The 23281-nt window shown below is 40.1% G+C and overlaps 1 protein-coding gene across 19 annotated transcripts in view; it reads right to left on the minus strand.

The window, feature by feature from the left end:
• The window catches only part of LOC115225115, a 396737-nt gene extending 378399 nt beyond the window's left edge, over positions 1-18338 (minus strand). For 11 of the 19 annotated variants that reach the window (XM_036514032.1, XM_036514031.1, XM_036514044.1 and 8 more), the window contains exons 1-3: positions 18281-18338; positions 16268-16306; positions 12591-12839 (exon numbers count right to left, since the gene is read on the minus strand). In XM_036514032.1, coding sequence (XP_036369925.1) covers positions 12591-12839; positions 16268-16306; positions 18281-18323 — 331 coding nt within the window. In that variant the 5' untranslated portion in view covers positions 18324-18338. Of the gene's footprint in view, positions 1-426; positions 466-2719; positions 2782-3073; positions 3329-7118; positions 7316-12590; positions 12840-16267; positions 16307-18280 lie in introns of those variants that run through there. The other 8 variants (XM_036514049.1, XM_036514029.1, XM_036514050.1 and 5 more) reach the window with 7 other exon arrangements.
• Positions 18339-23281: the final 4943 nt, after the last annotated feature.

The following is a 23281-nucleotide window of genomic DNA, read 5'->3' on the forward strand; positions in this document are numbered from 1 at the left end:
CACCCATAATTATGACCCTAGTATCGATCTATTGCATTTCAATCTGTTTTAGGGTTAAAGTTAGGATTAGGGGTGGGGGAAGGGTATCTTTCCTTCTTCAGAAACGTAAATAAACTCAATCTGTTTCTTAAACGAGGGACATATTCATACGGCACAGAATGTGCTTTTTTTTACCTCAATAGACGTCATTGATTGGTTGAAATTGCAGAAATTGAAGGAAAAAAAACAACAAATATCTTACAACTATAGAATTTTCCCGATAAAGCCAAGAGAAAAAGATGTTTTATAAACACATTCTACCAGTATACGAAGTTTAAACGTGTCTAGTTACGTGGAAATTATTTTTAAAAACTGCCGGTCAAACGGAAAAGATCCAGGTAATGTCTAGTTTAAAAGGGGAAAAAGGTTTGTTTATCCATTATTTACCACTTTGCTTAATTTCATAACTTGCCGCACTTGCCAAACCTGTAAAAGATGAAAACAAATTTTTGATTTTAAGATGAAATTATTCAAAATATTGTGAATAAATGAACGTTACATTAGAAGGAAAATGGCTATTTCATTGGCAGAGTTTCAGATCAGGATCTCCACAAGGGTTAGATTACTCTTACTCTTTACTTGTCTCAGCCACCTGACTGCGGCCATGCTAGAGCACCGCCTTTAGTCGAGCAAATCGACCCCGGGACTTATTCTTTGTAAGCCCAGTACTTATTCTATCGGTCTCTTTTGCTGAACCGCTAAGTGACGGGGACGTAAATACACCAGCATCGGTTGTCGAGCAGTGCTACGGGGACAAACACAGACACACAAACACATATATATACGACGGGCTTCTTTCAGTTTCCGTCTACCAAATCCACTCACAACGCTTTGGTCGGCCCGGGGCTATAGCAGAAGACCCTTGCCCAAGATGCCACGCAGTGGGTAAAAAGTACCTGTCAAAACAGAGATAGACCAATTTATGTGGGTGCCCTATTCCAGACCCCTGTCAAATGGCAGACTGACAAATAAACCTTTACCGAAAAGGATTTTGCCATGGTTTTCGAGGGCTTAGTGCAAAAAAAAAAATCGGTCTGGGGCTGGGTAGAGAAGGGATTCAGGTGAAAAAAATGACTGAAACAAGTAAAAGAGTATATATTTTAGTGTTTGTATATTATTACATCAAAGGTTAATGTAGAAAAAATTTAGTTATTACACACACATTAATACCGACAAATCCTAAGTTTCATGTGAGACAACCAATTTTTTTTTTAATAAATTTTCAAAAATTGTTTTTTTTCATAAAAAGCTTTCTCCTATCATCTTTAAAAATATATAATAGAGAAACAATTCTTAACCCTTTTGATACCAACCTGGCTGAAACCACCTCTGACCCTGTAGTACAAATGTCTTGTTTTCATAAGTCTTGAATTAAAATCTTCCACCAAACCTTAGTCACAATTTATGTTCCTAATACTAGCTTAATGATGACTAAATTATTTACTAAATTCTTTGTTATATTTAAAATTAATTGAAAGAAAGAAACACAGAAAATCTCAACAGAAATATGGTAACAAAAGGGTTAAAAATATATAATAGAGAAACAATTCTTAACCCTTTTGATATGAACCTGGCTGAAACCACCTCTGACCCTGTAGTACAAATGTCTTGTTTTCAAAAGTTTTGAATTAATATCTTCCACCAAACCTTAGTCACAATTTATGTTCCTAACACTAGCTTAATAATAACTAAGTTATTTTACTAAATTCTTTATTATATTTAAAATAATTGAAAGAAACACAGAGCATCTCAACAGAAATATGGTAACAAAAGGCTTAAAAATATATAATAGAGAAACAATTCTTAACCTTTTGTTACCAACCCGGCTGAAACCGGCTCTGGCTCTGAGTACAAATGTCTTGTTTTCATAAGTTTTGAATCAAAATCTTCCACCAAACCTTAGTCACAATTTATGTTCCTAACACTAGCTTAACAATAACTAAGTTATTTTACTAAATTCTTTGTTATATTTAAAATTAATTGAAAGAAACACAGAACATCTCAACAGAAATATGGTAACAAAAGGCTTAAAAATATATAATAGAGAAACAATTCTTAACCCTTTTGTTACCAACCCGGCTGAAACCACCTCTGACCCGTAGTACAAATGTCTTTTTTCATAAGTTTTGAATTAAAATCTTCCAACAAACCTTAGTCACAATTTATGTTCCTGACACTAGCTTAATGATAACTAAGTTATTTTACTAAATTCTTTGTAATATTTAAAATAATTGAAAAGAAACATAGAGCATCTCAACAGAATATGGTAACAAAAGGCTTAAAAATATATAATAGAGAAACAATTCTTAACCTTTTGTTACCAACCCGGCTGAAACCAACTCTGACCCTGTAGTAAAATGTCTTGTTTTCATAAGTCTTGAATGAAAATCTTCCACCAAACCTTAGTCACAATTTATGTTCCTAACACTAGCTGAATGATGACTAAGTTATTTTACTAAATTCTTTGTAATATTTAAAATAATTGAAAGAAACACAGAGCATCTCAAAATAAATACAGTGACGAAAGGCTTAAGTGTGTTATGAAAAAAACCCATTTGAAAAGTCCCCATCAAAACAGAGAAAACCCAATTGATGTAGGACGTATTTCAGATTTGTGTCCACCTGTATAGGGGTAATTAACAAGAGTGAATTATGAAGAAAAAGAATAATAAAAACTTACAAAATAATGCAGACAAACAGAACTTTAGAATGTCCATGATCTGTGAAAATAATTTTCTAAACCTGAAAAACAACAAAAATATTTCAGTTCCACTAATTTCACACAAGCAAACAATAGTAGATATCTAATTAAGAGTCATCGTCATCATCATTATTATCGTCGAACGTCCGTAATCTTAACGGATGATACTAAAAATTAAATGCTTTAGTTTCACTTTCATAAATATAATCTTAACTCTCTGATGTGTCAGAGAAATTTCGCTTAATAATACGCAATTTTTTCTTCATAAATTTGATAAGATTTTAATTACATTATGTATTTGTCCTTCATACAGAAAAATCAAACGTTGTTTACCGTTTTTCCGGGTGTGAAAACCTAGTTTAGGGAATCGCTCGCCTGAAATCGTCCACAAATTTTCAAGATATCACGGGAGAAATACGAAAATGAAAGTGTTAAAGAGAGACAATTGATGAGATGACTCATATAAACGGAACCTTTCCATCGATCCGATCCGATCCGATTCGGTAGAATGTGTCGTATAAAACATCTTTTACTCTGAGTGTTGTTGAGAAAAATTTGTATTTTCGAAGTTATTTCGTTTTAAAGTTGGTGTATTTCGGTAATTTTAACCAATCAATGACGTGAATAAAATTACTGCGGTTCTTTGTCGACTTCCGGCGGTGTATACATTTCGTTTGTCACTGTTATTTATGGACCTATTTTATCTCAATTACGTTTGTATGAATAAATAAACGAATCTATCTGAAGCATGTTTATTTCATGACAGCACCACCATCGTTCGGGCATTTCTACTGCTTTTAGGGTTTTTTCAGCTATTTTCGGAAAGACGTTTTTGTCCTCCCTCCTCTTCCAATTTCTTCATAAATAAATAATAGTGAAATTATTGTATACAGTGCTCAGGTGCACCACAACTTGTCAAAAGTGCGTATAAAGCATATATGATTGCAGATGTACCTTGAAATCAAGAGGACAGATCCTGATGTCTACAACTCTTTCCTGCAATCAGACCTAGACACAATGCAGCAATGGATCACAGACTGGCAACTGAAACTGGCTGTGGACAAGTGTACCACCATGCATTTTGGGAGAAAAACCCTGCGTTCACTTACTCCCTCCACAACACTGATATCAAGAAATCCTCTTGCGAACGTGACCTAGGCATCACTGTCAGCAGTGATTTGCGTTGGTCAAAGCATATCTCTAAGATTGTCAGGAAGGCCGAGGGTGTCTTGGCATCACTCAGCAGGTCTTTTGTTAGCCGCTCTCCAGCCATCTATTTAAAACTGTATACAGCTATGGTACGACCACACTTGGAATTCGCATCATCAGTTTGGAACCCCTATCTTGCACAGAACATTGACCTCCTGGAATCTGTCCAGAGACGTGCAACCAAACGCATACCCTCCATCAGACACCTACCATATTCTGAGCGCCTTCCCTGGGCATGGATTCACTGAAGCTCCGGCGTTTGGCGACGGACTTGGTAAACACCCACAAAGTTATCAACCACCTCACCAACAACAACACTGACCACCTTTTTGATCTCCATGTGTCTAACACACGTGGACATGCCTACAAAGTCAGAAAACAATACAGCTCCCATGACTTTCGGAAACATTTTTTCACGCTCAGAGTTGCTGAAGCATGGAATAAACTGCCTGCATCAGTTGTTGACTGCCATGACACTGCATCCTTTAAGGCCCTCATGCTTTCCGAAATCCGCCGAAACTACACCTGATTATATATACACTTTAGATGAGTTGTAGTGCACCTGAGCACTGTACACAATTATTATTATTATATATATGTGTGTGTGTGTGTGTGTATTAATAAATAATGAAATTATTGTATACAGTGCTCAGGTGCACCACAACTTGTCAAAAGTGCGTATAAATCATATATGAATGTATATATATATATATATATATATATATATGTGTGTGTGTGTGTGTGTGTGTGTATTAATAATAATGAAATTATTGTATACAGTGCTCAGGTGCCCCCACAACTTGTCAAAAGTGCGTATAAAGCATTTGCAAGTAATGTACAATGTCTGGGGAGTGAACAGTGTATGAGTCAGATAGATGCTTGCTTGTGTGTATGGAGGGGAGAAGCTCAGGTGTGGTGTTGGCGAATCTCAGGAAGCATGGAAGTTTTGAAGGATGCAGTGATCCGACAACTAACAACTGATGCCGGCAGTTTGTTCCATGCTTCAGCACTCTAAGCGTGAAAAAATGTTTCCTAAAGTCATGGAAGGAGCTGTGCTGTTTGTTTTCATTTTCACTTTTATTTTCCGTAACCTAACACCAAAACCCTAAATTAAAGGAGGGAAGGGTTCCGTTTACATCTCGCCATGTGACCTGAAATAGCAGCCAAATCCCTGATTTTTTCTTTCTTATTACAGCGGAAATCGCGGTTCTAGAACATGGCATTTTCCACGTTACTCTCTCTTCTACTCTTTTACTTTTTTTTTAGTCATTCGACTGCGGCCATGCTGGAGCACCGCCTTTAGTCGAGCAAATCGACCCCGGGACTTATTCTTTGTAAGCCCAGTACTTATTCAATCGGTCTCTTTTGCCAACCGCTAAGTGACGGGGACATAACACACCAGCATCGGTTGTCAAGCAATGCTAGGGAGACAAACACAGACACACAAACACACACGCACAACACACATATGTGTGGCTGTGTGGTAAGTAGCTTGTTTACGAACCACATGGTTCCGGGTTCAGTCCCACTGCGTGGCACCTTGGACAAGTGTCTTCTACTATAGCCTCGAGCCGACCAAGCCTTGTGAGTGGATTTTGTAGACGGAAACTGAAAGAAGCCCGTCGTATATATAGATATATATATATATATATATATATATATATACGACGGGCTTATATATATATATATATACGACGGGCTTATATATTATATATACGACGGGCTTCTTTCAGTTTCTGTCTACCAAGTCCACTCACAAGGCTTTGGTCGGCCCGAGGCTATAGTAGAAGACACTTGTCCAAGGTGCCACGCGTGAGACTGAACCCGGAACCATTTGGTTGGTAACAAGCAACTTACCACTCCAAAAAATTACTTTTTTTTGTGTGTTTTATTTACTTTGTTAAACAAAAATTATTTACTTTGCGCAAAAAAATTTGGCATAACTTCGGTATAAGTACCAGATACATTTCAAGAAAGTGTTTTTTTTTATATATGGGGGGTTTGTCTTAGGGTTAGGGTTAGGGGTGGGAGAAAAGGGTTTCTTTTATCTTCAGAAATGTAAACAAAGTCACGTGTGTACTTATACCGAAGGATCGCCAAATATTTATTTTGTGTTTTATTTACTTAGCTAGGTTAGTCGTTGTAGGATCGACTAGTCACGACTAGCTAGCGCGGATGCCTGACTACGTGAGTGCGCGCACCTGGACTACTGTTCTCAAGTAGTACCGAAGGAGTGTTTGTCCAGATAGGACTACGCAGCCACAGAGGATATATATATGAGGACATGAAATGTAAAAGCTAGACTAGATTATTTATGCGCAACTCCATTGTCTCCCGAGACACAAAAAGGATGCCAACGTCATCATCTACAATCTGTATCATTCAACACCCGACTTATGTGAGTGACATCAGCCAAAACACTGACTTTTTTTTTGTTTTTTCAAATAAAATGCTTACATACATACATACACACATACACACATACTTACATGCATACTTACGTTCCATACGTACGTACATACATACATACATACATACATACCACACATACATACATACATACTTACGTACATACGCACATACATAGATACTTACATACATACATACATATGAACATACATACATACATAGATACACCACACACATACATACACAATACGCACATACACACATATATACACACATACATACATACATACACACATACATACATACATACATACATACATACATACGTACATACACACATACATACATGCATGCATGCATGCATACATACATACATACATACACACACATACATACATACACACACACATACATACATACATACACACACATACTTACATACATACTTACGTTCCATACGTACGTACATACTATACATACATACATACATACATACTTACATACTTACATACATACATACTTACATACATACTTACGTTCCATACGTACGTACATGCATACATACATACGCACATACACACATATACACACATACATACATACATACACACACACATACATACATACATACATACACACATACGTACATACATACGTACATACACACATACATACATGCATTTCGTTTTGGGGTTCGGTTTGCAGGATTTTCATGCGAGTTCGTGCTGAAGCAAGGTGCTTTGTTATTTAACACACTCACCGTTAAAGTTTCCGCTAATTACCTATTTTTCCTAAAGTTTTCTTTGCCTCTTCCAACCTTTTCAATAGTTGTTGACTCTGTCCGTTATCCGAGCTGCTTTCTTTTCACCAATCTGGTTTTTTTTTTGTTTGTTCTTTAATTAATTGCTAATTGTTATTTTTAACAAAAGAGTTTGAAACTTTGGGGCGTGTTCCTTCGTTTTGTCTCGCCAAAATCATAACAAGAACTCCGTTGTTTCTGTGACGACTCGACAATTCACTCGGATATTTTCGTTACATCCGTAATAGCTGCTAAATGGGATGAGGAGGAGAAATAGCTTATGGGTTGTGTGTGTGTGCTTGTTCGTTAAAGTTCTTTTCTACTCTACTGGCACAACGCCCAAAATTTGAACTCAGAACGTTACGACAGACGAAATACCTATTTCTTTACTACCCACAAGGGGTTAAACACAGAGAGGACAAACAAGACACCAAACGGTTTAAGTCGATTATATCGATCCAGTGCGTAACTGGTACTTAATTTATCGACCCCGAAAGGATGAAAGGCAAAGTCGACCTCGGCGGAATTTGAACTCACAACGTAACGGCAGACGAAATACCTATTTCTTTACTACCCACAAGGGGTTACACACAGAGAGGACAAACAAGGACAGACGTAGGTATTAAGTCGATTACATCGACCCCAGTGCGTAACTGGTACTTAATTTATCAACCCTGAAAGCATGAAAGGCAAAGTCGACCTCGGCGGAATTGAACTCACAACGTAACGGCAGACGAAATACCTATTTCTTTACTACCCACAAGGGGTTAAACACAGAGAGGACAACAAGGACAGACGTAGGTATTAAGTCGATTACATCGACCCCAGTGCGTAACTGGTACTTATTTTCAACCCTGAAGCATGAAAGGCAAAGTCGACCTCGGCGGAATTTGAACTCACAACGTAACGGCAGACGAATACCTATTTCTTTACTACCCACAAGGGGTTAAACACAGAGAGGACAAACAAGGACAGACGTAGGTATTAAGTCGATTACATCGACCCCAGTGCGTAACTGGTACTTAATTTATCAACCCTGAAGCATGAAAGGCAAAGTCGACCTCGGCGGAATTTGAACTCACAACGTACGGCAGACGAAATACCTATTTCTTTACTACCCACAAGGGTTAAACACAGAGAGGACAAACAAGGACAGACGTAGGTATTAGTCGATTACTCGACCCAGTGCGTAACTGGTACTTAATTTATCAACCCTGAAAGCATGAAAGGCAAAGTCGACCTCGGCGGAATTTGAACTCACAACGTAACGGCAGACGAAATACCTATTTCTTTACTACCCACAAGGGGTTAAACACAGAGAGGACAAACAAGGACAGACGTAGGTATTAAGTCGATTACATCGACCCCAGTGCGTAACTGGTACTTATTTATCAACCCTGAAAGCATGAAAGGCAAGTCGACCTCGGCGGAATTTGAACTCACAACGTAACGGCAGACGAAATACCTATTTCTTTACTACCCCAAGGGGTTAAACACAGAGAGACAACAAGGACAGACGTAGGTATTAAGTCGATTACATCGACCCCAGTGCGTAACTGGTACTTAATTTATCAACCCTGAAAGCATGAAAGGCAAAGTCGACCTCGGCGAATTTGAACTCAGAACGTTACGACAGACGAAATACCTATTTCTTTACTACCCACAAGGGGCTAAACAAAGATAGACAAACGGATTCGATTACAACGACCCCAGTGCATAACTGGTATTATTTAGTCGAGGAATGAAATTTTGAGATGCTGAATTTTGCCTTTTTTTTTTTTTCCAGCTTCGTAATCACCGTACCCGAAAAGGGGTTTCTGTAAAAAATAAATAAATAAAGGCGTAGGAGTGGCTGTGTGGTAAGTAGCTTGCTTACCAACCACATGGTTCCGGGTTCAGTCCCACTGCGTGGGACCTTGGGCAAGTGTCTTCTACTATAGCCTTGGGCTGACCAAAGTCTTGTGAGTGGATTTGGTAAACGGAAACTGAAAGAAGCCCGTCGTATATGTATATAGGTGCAGGAGTGGCTGTGTGGTATGCAGCTTGCTTACCAACCACATGGTTCCGGGTTCAGTCCCACTGCGTGGCACCTTGGGCAAGTGTCTTCTACTATAGCCTCGGGCCGACCAAAGTCTTGTGAGTGGATTTGGTAAACGGAAACTGAAAGAAGCCCGTCGTATATATGTATACGTATGGTATATGTTTGTGTGTCTGTGTTGGCGTCCCCCTACATTGCATGACAACCGATGCTGGTGTGTTTACGTCCCCGTAACTAAGCGGTTCGGCAAAAGAGACCGATAGAATAAGTACTGGGCTTACAAAGAAAAGACCTGGGATCGATTTGCTCGACTAAAGGCGGTGCTCCAGCATGGCCGCAGTCAAATGACTGAAACAAGTAAAAGAGTAAAAGAGATAAAGCAGGGTTGAGGTAGAAAAGGAAGTCTAGCCCCTAATGGTTTGGCCCTTCATCTGTTCCTCCAACATAAACAAAAAAGAAAAAACAACCACTTGCCTGAGAACCAGTATGGAAATGCCACCAGTGTGGCAATGATGATGTGGCATCTGCTGTTGATGTCTTGACGCTTGGGTGAACAGCAGGAGGGAGACTTCTTGAACAATGGGATCAGTTGGAGAAATCAATCCCAGGACTTATTCTTTGTAAGCTGGCATTTATTTTATCGGTCAAGATCATGGGTATATAAACATACTAACACAGCTTGACAAGTGACGGTAGGAATGGGGGTAGGGGAAAACACACACCTAAAGAAATTATAGGCGCAGGAGTGGCCGTGTGGTAAGTAGCTTGCTTACCAACCACATGGTTCCGGGTTCAGTCCCACTGCTTGGCACCTTGGGCAAGTGTCTTCTACTATAGCCTCGGGCCGACCAAAGCCTTGTGAGTGGATTTTGTAGACGGAAACTGAAAGAAGCCCATCGTATATAGGCACAGGAGTGGCTGTGTAGTAAGTACTTGTTTACCAACCACATAGTTCCGGTTCAGTCCCACTGCGTGGCATCTTGGGCAAGTGTCTTCTGCTATAGCGTCGGGCCGACCAAGCCTTGTGAGTGGATTTGGTAGACGGAACTGAAAGAAGCCTGTCGTACATGTGTATATATATATGTATGTATGTGTGCGTTTGTGTGTCTGTGTTTGTCCCCCTAGCATTGCTTGACAACCGATGCTGGTGTTACGCGTCCCTGTCACTTAGCGGTTCGGCAAAAGAGACTGATAGAATAAGTACTGAGCTTACAGAGAATGAGTCTCGGGGTCGAGTTGCTTGACTAAAGGCGGTGCTCCAGCATGGCCGCAGTCAAATGACTGAAACAAGTAAGAGATATATATATATACTCTTTTACTTGTTTCAGTCATTTGGAGCACCGCCTTTAGTCGATCAAATCGACCCCAGAACTTATTCTTTGTTACGGGAACGTAAACACACCAGCACCGGTTGTCAAGCGATGTTGGGGCGGACAAACACAGACGCATGGCGGGCTTCTTTCAGCTTCCGGGTTTTAGAAACCTGGATGTTGATTCGACGATGACGCTGACAGCATAAATCGAGTGGCAGTAATTTAAACAGTAAAAGTTTATAACAAGGCTGGTGTACATCAAAATCAAATTTATAAAATTTCTTATTTATTAATTATAGGTGGCAGGCATGGTTATGTGGTAAAATGCTTGCTTCCTACCCACATAGCACTGGACTAAATATCAAAGGAGTGTCCTTCCAGCACCTGAGATTATTACTGGTATTTCTTAAAATATTTAAATGATGACGGCAGTTATCATCCCAATGACAAGGATGGACTTGTTTCTGAGGCTGCTGGTTCCGTGTGCTCCACCTGCAAAAGATTTCAATGTGATATCATCATATGCCACAGATATTGGTGTCATATCACACACAAAGATAAACAATAAAACATATCATTTATATACACTCTTCATATCAACTTGCTCAAGACTGCCCTTGTTTCCATAGTGAAAATTCCCTAATTTAAAGTGAGCTAAATTAAAACCTTTCATCAAAATATCATGTTAATGTTAATTAATAAGGATAAAGAGAAAAATAAGGGTGGAAGTGCTGGCTTCCATTGCAGTTTCTTGATAGATGGGTGAGAGAGGTGAGCGTTGCCTGAGTGTGCACCTGTAGACTGGGAGAGGGCATCCACCCTGGTGGTCAGGGGGACCATGGATTTTGTGGGCTTTCTCCCTGTGTGACTAGTTGCCATTGCAAAAGGGATCATGTGGTAGACATGTCTGAAAGGGCTGATGACCAGCAGTTGTCCTTTTGTTGAAGCTCAAATAATCTTTTTCAGGTTTGAAGAAGAGACAAATAAGGATAAAGAGAAAAGTAAGGTGGAAGTGCTGGCTTCCATTGCAGTTTCTTGATAGATGGGTGAGAGAGGTGAGCGTTGCCTGAGTGTGCACCTGTAGACTGGGAGAGGGCATCCACCCTGGTGGTCAGGGAGACCATGGATTTTGTGGGCTTTCTCCCTGTGTGACTAGTTGCCATTGCAAAAGGGATCGTGTGATGGACATGTCTGAAAGGGCTGAAGATGGGTGAGAGAGGTGAGCGTTGCCTGAGTGTGCACCTGTAGACTGGGAGAGGGCATCCACCCTGGTGGTCAGGGGTACCATGGATTTTGTGGGCTTTCTCCCTGTGTAACTAGTTGCCATTGCAAAAGGGATCATGTGATGGACATGTCTGAAAGCGCTGAAGACCAGCAACTGCCATTTTGTCAAAACCCTAATAAACTTTATCAGGTTTCACTTGAAGAGCAAAATCAGGGTGGAGAGGTAAGTGCTGGCTTCCAAGCAGTTTGTTGAAAGGTGGGTGAGAGAGGTGAGCATTACCTGAGTGAATGGGCCTTCTCTCAGAGTGTACCTGTATATTGGAGAGAAAAGACTGGGAGAGGGTATCCACCCTGGTGGTCAGGGGGACCATGGATTTTTTGGGCTTTCTCCCTGTGTGACTAGTTGCCATTGCAAAAGGGATCGTGTGATGGACATGTCTGAAAGCGCTGAAGACCAGCAATTGCCATTTTGTCAAAACCCTAATAAACTTTTTCAGGTTTCACTTGAAGAGGAAAATCAGGGTGGAGAGGTAAGTGCTGGCTTCCAAGCAGTTTGTTGAAAGGTGGGTGAGCATTACCTGAGTGAATGGGCCTTCTCTCAGAGTGTACCTGTATATTGGAGAGGAAAGACTGGGAGAGGGCATCCACCTTGGTGGTCAGGGGGACCATGGATTTTGTGGGCTTTCTTTACGTGTAGCCCTTGAAAGTCCCCAAACTATCAGGGATCTTACTTTGACTTTCTTTTATTCTTTGTATGACTTTTTACATGCTAAAACCCACACTGGACCCTCCCGAATGTTTTGCTTTGTGTTAGCCCTCTGTGGTTAATAAAGAAATTATTATAAATCATTTCCTTACTCTTTATCTCCAAATCAATTTTTCCAACATTATGGTTGCCATCTTCAAATTTCCAAGTCGAACAATTCTTAGTTATTTTTCTGATCCAAAGTATGGCGGTATCTCCAGTATGTCTCACTTTATAGTTAGGGCCATCAGCGCATATCATGTTACATTGATATTTATAATAGCCGCACTTCCAAACCACCGGTCGTTTCATATCGGGTGTTGTTATCGTAAGGATGAGCTTTCTATTGAGAACAGCAGGTGCTGAAATAAAGAAATCAGTTAAGAAGTTTGCGTTTCAATCATACGGTTTTGGGTTCAGTCCCACTGCAGAGCACCTTGGGAAAGTGTCTTCTACTACAGCATCAGGCTTGTGAGTGGATTTTCTAGATGGAAATTGAAAGAAGCCCATTGTGTGTGTGTGTGTATATATATACATACACACTTGTGTGTTTCAAAGGCTCTTGAGTGGATTTGATAGATGGAAACTGAAAGAAGCCCATTGTTTATATATATATATATATAGGTGCCGGAGTGGCTGTGTGGTAAGTAGCTTGTTTACCAACCACATGGTTCCGGGTTCAGTCCCACTGCGTGGCACCTTGGGCAAGTGTCTTCTACTGTAGCCTCAGGCCGACCAAAGCCTTGTGAGTGGATTTGATAGATGGAAACTGAAAGAAGCCCATTGTTTATATGTATATATATATATAGGTGCAGGAGTGGCTGTGTGGTAAGTAGCTTGTTTACCAACCACATGGTTCCGGGTTCAGTCCCACTGCGTGGCACCTTGGGCAAGTGTCTTCTACTGTAGCCTCAGGCCAACCAAAGCCTTGTGAGTGGATTTGATAGATGGAAACTGAAAGAAGCCCATTGTTTATATATATATATATATATATATAGGCGCATGAGTGGCTGTGTGATAAGTAGTTGGAGAGTGGGGGAGAAACAGAAGAGTGATGAGGAGGTTGTTACATCCTCAAAACGTAAAAGAAAGGCAGGCAACAATGGTGACCCACCGAAAGACCCCGGGAGCTGCGGGAGAAAAAGAGGACCCGTTGTGTACACCACAGGAACCTCACCCTCCCGCGGCCCAGGGAAAAAAAAGAAAAAAGAGAAACGGAATGCCGGCGGCGGATTGTAACACGCGGACGGCGTCTTCCAAGCCTCCTCAGGCGGGCGTGCCGCCGGAGGATAAATGTGTGGTCCTCTTCCACAAAGGAGGAACCATTGAAAATGAGATAAGAAAAATGAAAAGGAGAGGCCAATGGGAGGGACTTTGGTCCTGCACGGAGGACCCTGAGTGGCCTTCGCAGGTGGCTGCGGAGGTCCTATGGGATAGCGATCTGTGCAGGATCGGGAATTGTGGTCTTGCCTGGAACTGGCTGAGTGCTTCAATGAAGCAAGAGAGCTAGTCGGCCGGGTGACCTGAATTTTTTGTATATTTTGAAGGAACATTATCTGGCAAAGACCTTGCTCGAATCTTTTTACACGTGCCACCGACACAGGTGCCAGTAAGGCGACATTGGTAAAGATCACGCTCGAATGGTGCCCTTTTACGTACCACTGGCACAGAGCCAGTTGGCTGCTCTGGCAACGATCACGCTCGGATGGTGCCTAGTGATATCAGATCCAAGTACTCTACTTGTCTGATGTTCAAACTAGCCATATCTGACCTCTCCCATCTAACCTACAATGTCATTCTGGAAATAAAGCATCACATCATTGAAATCTCAAAGCTATGAGATAATCCATGATTAATCCAAAACATTGAGAATAAAAAAGGATTACATTAATCTGAACGCTAAAGGGTTAATAGTTTTTGCCCCTGGAAATTAAAAGGGAAAATGTGCAATAGAGACCATCAAAAGAAATTAGACATCTTATTACACTCAGCCTAATGAGTTTTAATTTAATGAGATTTATGTTTACTGGAACATAACTTCATCAGACATGGGTGTACCCCTGATTAAACCATGTCCCTATCCACTCACTCCCGCCCACCCTTATATAATGCAGGGTCACTACAGTAAGACACGGGTTCCTGTCCTTCTATCATACCCTTTCTTTACTACCCATAAGGGGCTAAATGAGGACAGACAAATGGATTAAGTGGATTATATCGACCCCTGGACATGTTTTACACAGTGAACTGGAAACAAATGATAATATATATATTTCTTTATTGTCCACAAGGGGCTAAACATAGAGGAGACAAACAAGGACAGACGTAGGTATTAAGTCGATTACATCGACCCCAGTGCGTAACTGGTACTTAATTTATCGATCCCGAAAGGATGAAAGGCAAAGTCGACCTCGGCGGAATTTGAACTCACAACATAACGGCAGACGAAATACCTATTTCTTTAGTACCCACAAGGGGCTAAACATAGAGGAAACAAACAAGGACAGACATAGGTATTAAGTCGATTACATCGACCCCAGTGCGTAACTGGTACTTAATTTATCGATCCCGAAAGGATGAAAGGCAAAGTCGACCTCGGCGGGATTTGAACTCACAACGTAACGGCAGACGAAATACCGGTAAGCCTTTCACCCAGGGTGCTAACGATTCTGCCAGCTCACCTGTCTATCTATCATACCTGGTATACCTCTCAACACCTGACATAAGGCCATCTCCTTCTCTACTATGCTCTTCAGTAAAGGTTTGTTTCCTTCCTCTTCCTTTGCCTTTTCCCGTTATTTAGTGACTTCACTAGGGGCCAGTTATGTGCAAAAAAAGGCTCCAGGGCACTGTAAAATGATAGGGTCCGAAAAGGATTCAATGATGCCAGCATGGAACGTGGACCTTGAATGACGGAGGATAAACATGATAACCCTAATCCTCTTTAGAAAGACAATCATAATCCCAGAGAAATGGAAACCAATTCAGTGGTGGTGCAATAATAAAAAAATGCACCCACCACACTTTGTAAAGGGGTCAGTGTTAGGAAGGTCATGAAGCAATCGAAACCTTGCCAATGCCTGCAAAGGAGCCTGCCACAATGCTGTGGTTTGTTGGATCCATGGCAAGATTGAAGGTGGCCATTTTATAAGTACCCCCACAAGCCATCTTGACCCTGGTTAAAACCCACTGCTCTAGTGTTTCCCCAATGTGTATTTCTGGCTCTTTAGCCCTTCTCGATGGTCAGAATAAAAACTTTAAAGAAACCAAAAGCAAAATAGTGACTAAAAGCTTTGAATTAAGAGAAAGAAATAGAAGACAGAACTGAAAAGGTAATGGGATCTTTTCGGTTTGAACGGCAGTTTTTTCTAGCGGTGTCATATGAAATTGTCACCCATAATTATGACCCTAGTATCGATCTATTGCATTTCAATCTGTTTTAGGGGTGGGGGAAAGGGTATCTTTTCTTCTTCAGAAATGTAAATAAACTCAATCTGTTTCTTAAACGAGGGACATATTCATACGGCACAGAATGTTTTCGCCTCAATAGACGTCATTGATTGGTTGAAATTGCAGAAATTGAAGGGAAAACAACAACAAATATCTTACAATTATAGAATTTTCTCGATAAAGCCAAGAGAAAAGATGTTTTATAAACACATTCTACCAGTATACGAAGTTTAAAAGTGTTTAGTTACGTGGAAATTATTTTTAAAAACTGCCGGTCAAACGGAAAAGATCCAGGTAATGTCTAGTTTAAAAGGGGAAGAAGTTTTGTTAATCCATTTACCATTTTGGTGGATACGATAACCTTTTGCACTCGTCAAACCTGTAAAAGATGAAAACAAAAATGTTTGATTTTAAGATGAAATCATTCAAAATAATGTGAATAAATTAACATTACATTAGAAGGAAAATGGCTATTTCATTGGCAGAGTTTCAGATCAGGATCTCCACAAGGGTTAGATTGTATTTATTTTGAGAGGAAGCTTTCCAAATCCTCTTCGTCACCTTTGCCTTGTAAATGTCTGAGGTAGGGGTGTCTTTTTAGGAAAAAATGAATATTTGAAAATACATTTTGTTTCACCTCAATCCCTTCTCTACCCAGCCCCAGACCGATTTTAGCCCCTTTTTTTCTTCTTTTTTTTTTTTGCACTAAGCCCTCGAAAACCATGGCAAAATCCTTTTCGGTAAAGGTTTATTTGTCAGTCTGCCATTTGACAGAGGTCTGGAATAGGGCACCCACATAAATTGGTCTATCTCTGTTTTGACAGGTACTTTTCACCCACTGCGTGGCATCTTGGGCAAGTGTCTTCTGCTATAGCCCCGGGCAAACCAAAGCGTTGTGAGTGGATTTGGTAGACGGAAACTGAAAGGAGCCCGTCGTATATATGTATATATATATATATATATATATATATATATATGTTTGTGTGTCTGTGTTTGTCCCTCTAGCATTGCTTGACAACTGATGCTGGTGTGTTTACGTCCCCGTAACTTAGTACTGGGCTTACAAAGAATAAGCCCTGGGGCGGATTTGCTCGACTAAAGGCGGTGCTCCAGCATAGCCGCAGTCAAATGACTGAAACAAGTAAAAGAGTAAAGAGTATATATTTTAGTGTGTGTATATTATTACATCAAAGGTTAATGTACACTTGCATCAGAAATTAATTAGCACTTCTCAAATTTCTACATTAAATAGGTTAAATCAATTAACCTATGAGCTGTTCAAAACGTCTTACGCGATGAGAAAACTTAGTATGGTGTGATTTCGGTCCTTGCGAGGCGCTACCTATATCTATTAAACAAAGGAAGATTTGTCTGCATCCGCACTCCAAGTTGTTGTTGCATTGCTATGTCAACATCATAAGGCTGTAGACTCTCAAACTGCTCTGCAAACAAAGTTACGTCATCGTTCTGCGCAACAGTGAACTCGCAACAAAGCAATAGTTCAAGATATGGCCACTAGGTGACAGCACATACCTTGAGTGAAGAGCAATCAAGGGTGCTAATTAATTTCTGACGGTAGTGTAGAAGCAATTTCGTTATTACACACATATTAATACTGACAAATCTCATGTTTCATCTTGTGGAGGTATGTATGTGCTGTCTATGTAGTATGTGAGACAACCAATTTTTTTTTTTAATAATTTTCAAAAATTGCTTTTTTCATAAAAAGCTTTCTTCTATCATCTTTGACCCTTTTGTTACCAACCTGGCCCAAACCAGCTCTGCGTCTGTAGTACAAATGTCTTTTCATAAGTTTTGCATCAAAACATACCACTAAATCTTAGTCACAATTTATGTTCCTAACACTAGCTTAATGATAACTAAGTTATTTTACTAAATTCTTTGTTATATTTAAAATTAATTGAAAGAAACACAGAACATCTCGACAGAAATATGGTAACAAAAGGGTTAAAATATAAAATAGAGAAACAATTCTTAACCCTTTTGATACCAACCTGGCTGAAAGCACCTCTGACCCTGTAGTACAAATGTTTTGTTTCCATAAGTTTTGAATTAAAGTCTCCCACCAAACCTTAGTCACAATTAATATTCCGAACACTAGCTGAATGATAACTAAGTTATTTTACTAAATTCTTTGTAATATTTAAAATAATTGAAAGAAACACAGAGCATCTCAAAATAAATACAGTGACGAAAGGCTTAACCATTTGAAAAGTCCCCATTAAAACAGGGAAAACCCAATTGATGTAGGACCTATTCCAGATTTGTTTTCACCTGTATAGGGGTAATTAACAAGAGTGAATTATGAAGAAAAAGAATAATAAAAACTTACAAAATAATGCAGACAAACAACAAAAGAACTTCAGAATGTCCATGATCTGTGAAAATAATTTTCTAAACCTGAAAAACAACAAAAATTATATCTAATTAAGATATCTAATTAAGAGTCATCATCATCATCATCATCATCAAATTGAGGAAAGAAATTTCGAATTTTTCCTTTTTTTTTTTTTTTTCCTTTTTGCAGAATCGTAATCTCCGTACCTGAAAACGGCGGTTTCTGTAAAAAATAAATAAATAAAGGCGTAGGAGTGGCTTTGTGGTAAATAGCTTGCTTACCACATAGTTCTGGGTTCAGTCCCACTGCGTGTCACCTTGAGCAAGTGTCTTCTACTATAGCCTCGGGCCGACCAAAACCTTGTGAGTAGATTTGGTAGACGGAAACTGAAAAGAAGCCCATCGTATATATATATTATATATATATATAGGCGCAGGAGTGGCTGTGTAGTAAGAAGTTTGCTTACCAACCACATGGTTCCGGGTTCAGTCCCACAGCGTGGGACCTTGGGCAAGTGTCTTCTACTATAGCCTTGGGTCTAACAAAGCCTTGTGGTGGATTTGGTAGACAGAAACTGAAAAGAAGCCCATCGTATATATATATATATATATATATATATATATAGGCGCAGGAGTGGCTGTGTGGTAAGAAGTTTGCTTACCAACCACATGGTTCCGGGTTCAGTCCCACTGCGTGGCACCTTGGGCAAGTGTCTTCTACTATAGCCTTGGGCCTAACAAAGCCTTGTGAGTGGATTTGGTAGACGGAAACTGAAAGAAGCCCGTCGTATATATGTATACATATGTGTATGTGTGTGTGTGTATGTTTGTGTGTCTGTGTTTGTCCCCCCAACATCGCTTGACAACCGATGCTGGTGTGGTTACCTCCGCATTACTTAGCGGTTCGGCAAAAGAGACCGATAGAATAAGTACTAGGCTTGCAAAGAATAAGACCTGGGTGTCGATTTGCTCGACTAAAGGCGGTGCTCCAGCATGGCCGCAGTCAAATGACTGAAACAAGTAAAAGAGTAAAAAGAGATAAAGCAGGGTTGGGGGTACAAAAGGAAGTCTAGCCCCTAAGGGTTTGGCCCTTCATCTGTTCCTCCAACATAAACAAAAAAGAAAAAAAACAACCACTTGCCTGAGAACCAGTATGGAAATGCCACCAGTGTCGCAATGATGATGTGGCACTCGGCTGTTGATGTCTTGACACTTGGGTGAACAGCAGGAGGGAGACTTCTTGAACAATGGAATCAGTTGGAGAAATCGATCCCAGGACTTCTTCTTTGTTAGCTGGGCATTTATTTTATCTATTGCTTTTCCTTAAGTTATGGACCTATAAATATTACTGACACCGCTTGACAAGTGACGGTGGGGGTTGTTGGAAAACACACACATAAACGAACATATATATACTCTTTATATATATATATATATATATATATATCATCATCATCATCATCATCATCATCATTTAACGTCCGCTTTCCATGCTGGCATGGGTTGGATGGTTCAACTGGGGTCTGGGGAGCCCGAAGGCTGCACCAGGCCAGTCAGATCTGGCAGTGTTTCTACAGCTGGATGCCCTTCCTAACGCCAACCACTCCGTGAGTGTAGTGGGTGCTTTTTATGTACCACCGACTCAGGTGCCAGACGAGGCTGGCGAACGGCCACGCTCGGATGTGGTACTGGCTACAGCCACGTTTAGATGGCTTCACTTATGTGCCACCAGCACTGGTACCACAAAACTACAAATTCCATTGATGATGATCGATTTTGATTTGATTCTTTGATTTTTGATTTTCACTTGTCTCAACAGGTCTTCACAAGTAGAGTTATGTGTCCCAAGAAGGAAGGTATGCACAGGTGGACTGACTACGTCCCAGGTAGGGGCCATGGGTAATGGCCTCATGTGTCCTGCCGGGTCTTCTCACGCACAGCATACTTCCAAAGGTCTCGGTCTCTGGTCATTTCCTCGGTGAGACCTAAAGAACGAAGGTCGTTCTTCACCACCTCGTCCCAGGTTTTCCTGGGTCTACCTCTTCCACAGGTTCCCTCAACTGCTAGGGTGTGGCACTTTTTCACACAACTATCTTCATCCATTCTTACTACGTGTCTATACCAGCGTAGACGCCTCTCTTGCACACCACATCTGATGCTTCTTAGGTCCAACTTTTCTCCTAAGGCACTTACACTCTGTCGGGTATGAACACTGACATTACACATCCAACGGAGCATACCGGCTTCATTTCTTGCAAGCTTACGCATATCCTCAGCAGTCACGGCCCATGTTTCACTGCCATGTAGCATGGCTGTTCGCACACATGCGTCATACAGTCTGCCTTTTACTCTGAGCGAGACACCTTTTGTCACCAGCAGAGGTAAGAGCTCTCTGAACTTTGCCCAGGCTATTCTTACTCTAGCAGATACACTTTCGGCACACCTACCCCCGCTACTGACTTGGTCACCTAGGTAACAGAAACTATCAACTATTTCAAGTTTTTCTCCCTGGAATGTGGCAGAAGATGGTCTCTGTGCATTTTCAGTGTTTATTGCACCAGAGCATCTGCCACATACAAAAACTATATACCTAGTTAGCTTTCCTTTGACATTGCTGCACCTCTAATCCTTGCTTCCATGCCTGAAACTTCTCCTCGAGTTCCGATAGTGATTCAGCAATTAGAGCAAGGTCATCAGCATAGAGGAGCTCCCAGGGGCATCCTGTCTTGAATTCCTCCGTTATTGCCTGGAGGACTATGATAAATAGGAGGGGGCTGAGGACTGAGCCTTGGTGGACCCCAACCTCCACCCGGAATTCTGCACTAACGAATATCTATATATACACACACACACACTCATATATATATATTATATATATATATATATTATATATATATATATACACATATATATATATATACACATATATATATATATATATATATATATATAATATATATATAACAAATATATACATACACACAAGCATATATATATTACGTTTATATATTTGTTTTGCAAGATTTTTGATGTGAAATTGTGTGTTGAAACAGATGTTGTTGTATTTAGGAATGGTCATTTATTGGCTAAACTGGCAAAATGACCATTCCTAAATACAACAATATATATATATACTCTTTGACTTGATTCAGTCATTTGGAGCACCGCCTTTAGTCGAGCAAATTGACCCCAGGACTTATTCTTTGTAAGCCTAGTACTTATTCTATCGGTCTCTTTTTGCCGAACCGCTAAGTGACGGGAACGTAAATACACCAGCATTGGTTGACAAACACAGACACACGAACATATATATACATACATATATACGACGGGCTTCTTTCAGTTTCCGTCTACCAAATCCACTCACTAGGCTTTGGTCGGCCCGAGGCTATAGTAGAAAACACTTACCCAAGGTGCAACGCAGTGGGACTGAACCCGGAACCATGTGGTTCGTAAGCAAGCTACTTACCACACACCCACTATATATATATATATTATATATATATATATATCTTTATATATAAAAGTGAAGTTGTGTGTCTGTCTCCTACGATCTAGATTCCTAACTACACCCCCCTTTGTGGTTAGCCATATTGGGATGGCTATTATACTTTACATCTCTAAAAATGCTTATATAGCAATGCCGGGCGATACTGCTAGTATATATATATATATATATATATATTATATATATATATACATATATATATATAATTATAAATATAATTAAGGGTTTATCAACAAGTTGCTTCACCACATACTGAAAATTTAGAAATAGCAGCCAAAGACAGCTATATATATCTGTAAAATGACACGTGACAATTATTCATCTTGGCTATTGAATAATTGTCACGTGTCATTTTGCAGATAAATGTCCTCTATTTACATAATATTGAGGTCTCTTTCTTTCTTTTGTTATCTTACCGTTTTTACCATTTTATATATACACTTGCGTCAGAAATTAATTAGCACTTCTCAAATTTCTACATTAAATAGGTTAAATCAATTAACCTATGAGCTGTTCAAAATGTCTTACGCGATGAGAAAACTTAGTATGGTGTGATTCCTTGCGAGGCGCTACCTATATCTATTAAACAAAGGAAGATTTGTCTGCATCCGCACCCCAATTTGTTGCACTGCTATGTCAACATCATAAGGCTGTAGACTCTCAAACTGCTCTGCAAACAAAGTTACGTCATCGTTCTGCGCAACAGTGAACTCGCAACAAAGCAATAGTTCGAGATATGGCCACTAGGTGACAGCACATACCTTGAGTGAAGAGCAAATCAAGGGTGCTAATTAATTTCTGACGGTAGTGTATATATATATATATATATAAAATTAACAGAATGAGAAACAACCCGAGGCTGTGAAAGATTTCAGAACAGTTATAAAGAGAAGCTCTTACAGCTGTTTCCTCATTTGCATAATCACCGAACCTGGAGGTTAACTATAGTCTGCCCATAGCACTTAGCATTATCTGACACCTTTGGGGGTCTTCTTGACACCACTACCTCTCATACCCTCAATATATATATTTCCTCTACTTAACTTGTCTCTCCCCCTCTCTCATTCTTCCTCACAACCATTCCCCTTCTCTTGCTCCCCCCCCCGCGTCGTTGACCCGCGACGAGACTTCCGCTACTGTCTTTTCTAGCCTAACCCTCTCGAGGTGTGGACGGCAATTCTTTTTGCTCCGTTCGTCGTTCACAAAAAAAATCCGCGTTCGTAATACTTTTTTTCATTCGGCTTAACAGCCCTTCTTGTCTTGTTATTCTCCTTGTCCTGTCTTTTACTGTTTATATTTTGTACTGTCGTTACTGTCCTGTTTTTGTTACCATTTTTACCCCTCTGCAAAAGGATCTCAAATTTTATTTGATTTGCTTTTCGCAGGAAGGAAAGTTTCTTATTCGGAGATACGTCTCGCCTTCACCTTCGAAATGTAGAGTAGATGAAACCATGGCGACTGAAGAAGGGGTTTTTTCTTTGTGTTAAT

The sequence above is a fragment of the Octopus sinensis genome, linkage group LG27, assembly GCF_006345805.1.
Source record: "Octopus sinensis linkage group LG27, ASM634580v1, whole genome shotgun sequence".
NCBI lineage: Eukaryota > Metazoa > Mollusca > Cephalopoda > Octopoda > Octopodidae > Octopus > Octopus sinensis.